Source organism: Arachis ipaensis, chromosome B08 (assembly GCF_000816755.2).
Source record: "Arachis ipaensis cultivar K30076 chromosome B08, Araip1.1, whole genome shotgun sequence".
Taxonomy (NCBI): Eukaryota; Viridiplantae; Streptophyta; class Magnoliopsida; order Fabales; family Fabaceae; genus Arachis; species Arachis ipaensis.
This window is the reverse complement of record NC_029792.2, coordinates 13,601,441-13,605,774: the sequence shown is the minus strand read 5'-3', so window position 1 is coordinate 13,605,774 and position 4,334 is coordinate 13,601,441. Positions and strand designations below refer to the sequence as shown.

Here is a 4,334-nt window from a genome sequence, read left to right as displayed (position 1 = left end):
TCTAATTCAATAGGTTAAAAATTAATTTATTATAAATCTAAACTTTATTTAAAAATTTACAATTGGTCAATGAATTATTATATACACAAGATATCTATTTAAGTAGATGAGTAAATTAATCAACTTAACCAACTTAAATTAATTCATAGTAATAGTATTTGATTCTTTCTTTCTTATTTATCAAATATTTAAGCAACAGTATTAGTTCCTATTACTTTTTGTCTCAACATAGAAACATAATAATAATTATTAATCGTATTAATTAAGTTTTCATACGAAAATAATTACAATTTATCTCTTTATGTAATCTTTTATTATTAATATGACTTTTTTTTATTATGAGATAGAAATTAATATAAAATAGGAGTATCACTTTTAAAATTAAAAATTAATCTAAAATCAATATTCTTAAATTAAAAACAAAGAATAATAAATAATTTTTTTAAACATTTTTGTAAATTAAGAGTATAAATTTATGTGTCAAAAAGTGAGAGATGCAATGTGCAAATGAGAAATATTAGGATTATCAGAATTTATTATTTAAATAATACTACATATCTAAGTCTTTTTATGAATCAAGTCTAATCAAATTAAACAATAAGATTTAAAATAATACTAGTCATAACTATTTTTTATTATGTTAAACTAATTTAGTTAGACTTGATTAACAAAAAAACTTAAATGTGTAGTATTATTTTTATTATTTTTGACTATCATTTAACCATTAACTTAACTCGTTTAGTTTAGTTTTTTTTTTTTATCTAATAATCTAATAGCATATTTTATCACATATTTTTATATTTTTAAACATTAATCGTTAATTAATAACACAAAATAAAAAATTCTTATTGTTCTTTAGCATTTTTTGTTGCAAATATTTGATACAAAAATAGCAACAAAGAAATAACTTTTGCAGGTACACTTTCTCTCAAAATGTGGCAACTTCTATTAGCTATGAAATAACGAAAACAGAGTACATAAGGTCGAACCAAAAAGAGGTTAATTTTACTCAGTATTTGATCCAACCATCAATATATATAGCAAGATGAATATGACGAGAGTCATGGTTGCATTGGGATATAAGTTAATAACAAATCGGTAATTTTCACAATCAAAATATACAATAAGAAGAACACTCAAGTTTTCAGAGTTCTCAACTTCTCATACAATTTTTTTTATGATTGGACTAGCTAGGGTTAGCCACAAACCTAACAGTAATACGAAGAACGACTCATCAAATTTATAATAAAACAACAGAGTTTCCATTGTTCCCGCTATGTTTTGCTTCTTCAATCTTCATATGTGCTTGGAGAGTGGCAAAGCAAAAGAATAAGTGATTGTTGAAGAAACCTCTTTCTATTAAAGAATAAAAAATAACAAACATATGAAAAATGAGTAAAAGAAGGATAATTACCTCAAGGAAGATGGTTCTGTAAAGTGTGTCTGGTTGGCCTCACTTAAAGGCCAATATTTGCGAGATTAATTTCTTTGCTTTTGGCTTCTAGATTCTCCTTTTCCTCCTCATCAGTTACATACCAATTGTAAGGAAGCTGGATTTTAGGCCCAATGCTACTGTTGTTGCTTTCAGGCACTTCCTCAATAACCAACCCATGATCTTGAAGTAGGATTTCAGACGGATACACAAACATGGAGGATTCCAGCTGATATTGTGATTTTCTTTGAATTATTTCTATATCTTGCTTGAATACCATGCGCAGTCCCCATTTCCTCATCTCAATGCCTGGGCAGGCTTTAAATGTGATATTGGCTCCTGTTTTCACAAAATGGCAGTGTGGCCGAGAAATATAGATAATCCAGACATGTTCTAAGTTTTGGGTCTTAGGAGGTTGGGACCCACCTTTGAAGTCTAAACGACATGGCATACAGAAGGTTTCTTCTGCCTGTTCACTTTCAAAAGAAAGATAAAATGGACTCGCCAATGATGTGGACAACCGGTTATGAGAAGAACCAGTAATCGCTGAAGGATCGGTTACACAAAATGCTACACAAAAGGTAAAGCCTATCCAATTGTCATCTATATTATTAGAGTCCACTATCCTTATTGTTAATCCACCCACAAATAAACGATTGAACCACCATGGAAAACTACTCTCGGGTATAACAATGTCAAAGCCACACCTGAAATGACAAGGTTGCTGGTACCAGAGAAATACACAGATATATCAGTGAGATCTCTCAACAAAAGATTTTTTCTTTTTCCTTTTCCAAAAAGAACGTATCAATGAGATAGATATTGTTTGGAGATGAGATAAACTTAGGCATAATATATAATTTCGGAAGTATTAATAGACTTAGCATAGCATATAATTTCGCACCTTAATTAATCTTGTTAGCCAGACAAATGCCCAATTTAGACAACACTGTATATCAACTATGGGAGAATAAAGCATATATAGTCCTGAACCCTGATTCCTTGATCCAGATATTGTTTTAAAATATCGTCCTCCTGATGAGTTATCGACAAATGGGAGTGTAGGCAATGAAGAAAGATTAAAGCAATGCTCCAAGTTCAAATATGCTAGGCTGGAAAGACTCTCAATGGTACTGGGTAAACTATTGAATTTGTTACCCTGTAAATTCAGTCTTTCTAACCCCTTTAATTCTCCGATATCAACAGGGACTTTCCCTAGATTGCAAAAGCCAAGATCTAAAAATGTCAAAGCTTTCGAAATCCGAGGAGAAATGATGGACCTGCCAAGAGTTTGATGAAGTTTGGATCTTTCATATTTGTTCAAAATAAACTGAAGTTTCCAAAGGTTTGAGCACCCCTGAAAATCTAGAGTTTGAAGAGATGTCATCCAACTGATATCATTGGGTCCCTCCTTCAGCCCTAGACAACTTCTCAAACTCAAAGATCTAAGTTTTCCAAGGGCCCAGAGAGATTCATGCAATTTAGCCAAACTTGTACATTGTTCAAGATCAAGATATTCTAGATTTAAGAGCCCTGAAAAATCTGGCGTAGTTTTCAATTTTGTACAGCCTGAGAGATGTAGAACTATGAGAGAACTTAACTTGCATTCATCACCGCCAAAGTAGAGGGTAACCAAACTACTACAATCCCGCAAATTCAAGTAGACAAGTCGTGCAAGAAGGCCAATTGAAGGGTGAACATGTTGTAGGTTTGTGCATCCTGAAAAATTTAATCGCTTAAGACTTGTGCACCATTCAAAATTTGGCGTTTCCATAAGCTTTTTCGAGTTGCTCAAATCTAATATTGTCAGGCGAAAAAATGTCTGTGAAATAGAACAACGATCAGCAAGTCAGTTTGTTAAATCAAAGCTTTAAAATCTCCACCAGCGAGTCAGTTTTCTACCAAAAATTTTGATTTTTCTAAGGGAGAAAGAAAAACTTTCGACCATCAATATACAATAAGGCTTAAAATACTATACTATTTTCTTGTCATAATCGCATTAGTTTAAATGAAACTTTGGTGGGTGATTAGAAAAAAATTGCTTATAAGGAAGTATTTTTTACAAATTAAAATATATTTTGAAAATAAAATTTGGTTACATTTAGTCATGTAGGACAATGAAACTTGGTTACATTTACCCACTTAGGACAATGAAATTTGAACTTCTAAAAATCTAGAGTAATTTAATATTAATATTTTAATTATTCTAGTGCGAAAGTTTAATTATTCTGCTGTAAAATTTTAATTATTTTGTAGTTTATTATTCTAATAAACATGTGGAAAACATATATAAATATACACAACTACATGATAGTGGATTTCTAATATTCAGAAAATATTTTTGGAAAACAAGACGTTGAAAAATGCTTTTGACATTGTTCATAAACCTGATTGGAATAAAAAATATTCTTACGTTTCAAATATAACGATTTACTACCATTTCAAAAGAAAGGATTAGTTTTAAACTGAAAAATAGATCACACACTGACACACGGGTTTTTTAATCTATAACAAATAATTCGTTTTGTATTCAGTAAATAAAATATATCATGTACTTATATTAATATTTTTTTAAAAATTGAGTAATTTAAAAAGAAATTAAAAAAATATTTTTTAAAGTTTGTAAAGGTGAAATAAGTCAAATAACTGGTCCAAAATTTAAAATTTCTTCCCATCTAAAATAAAATTCAAAAGTTTCAACCTTTGATTAAAAGGAAAGATGAGTCCTTTTGGGCAATTAAATCCCACCTATAAAAAGCCTATTCCATTTTTTTTGTTAGCATTTTATAATCATGCCACCTCATGACCTAAAGTAAATTTTGATATAAGTTTTAACGGTTATTAGATATTTTAGAAATATTGTTATTTCATAATTTGAATCATTAATTTTATTAAAATATAA

At 29.5% G+C, this 4,334-nt stretch overlaps 1 protein-coding gene across 3 annotated transcripts in view; it reads right to left on the bottom strand.

Moving 5' to 3' along the window:
• LOC107610558 (TMV resistance protein N-like) overlaps positions 1,081–4,334 on the bottom strand; it is a 7,554-nt gene continuing 4,300 nt past the window's right edge. For 2 of the 3 annotated variants that reach the window (XM_021108933.1, XM_016312596.2), the window contains 3 exons: positions 2,337–3,254; positions 1,415–2,156; positions 1,081–1,305 (listed from right to left, as the gene is read on the bottom strand). In XM_021108933.1, the coding sequence (XP_020964592.1) occupies positions 1,458–2,156; positions 2,337–3,254 (1,617 nt within the window). In that variant the 3' untranslated portion in view covers positions 1,081–1,305; positions 1,415–1,457. The remainder of the gene's footprint in view (positions 1,306–1,414; positions 2,157–2,336; positions 3,255–4,334) is intronic. The other variant, XM_021108932.1, reaches the window with a different exon arrangement.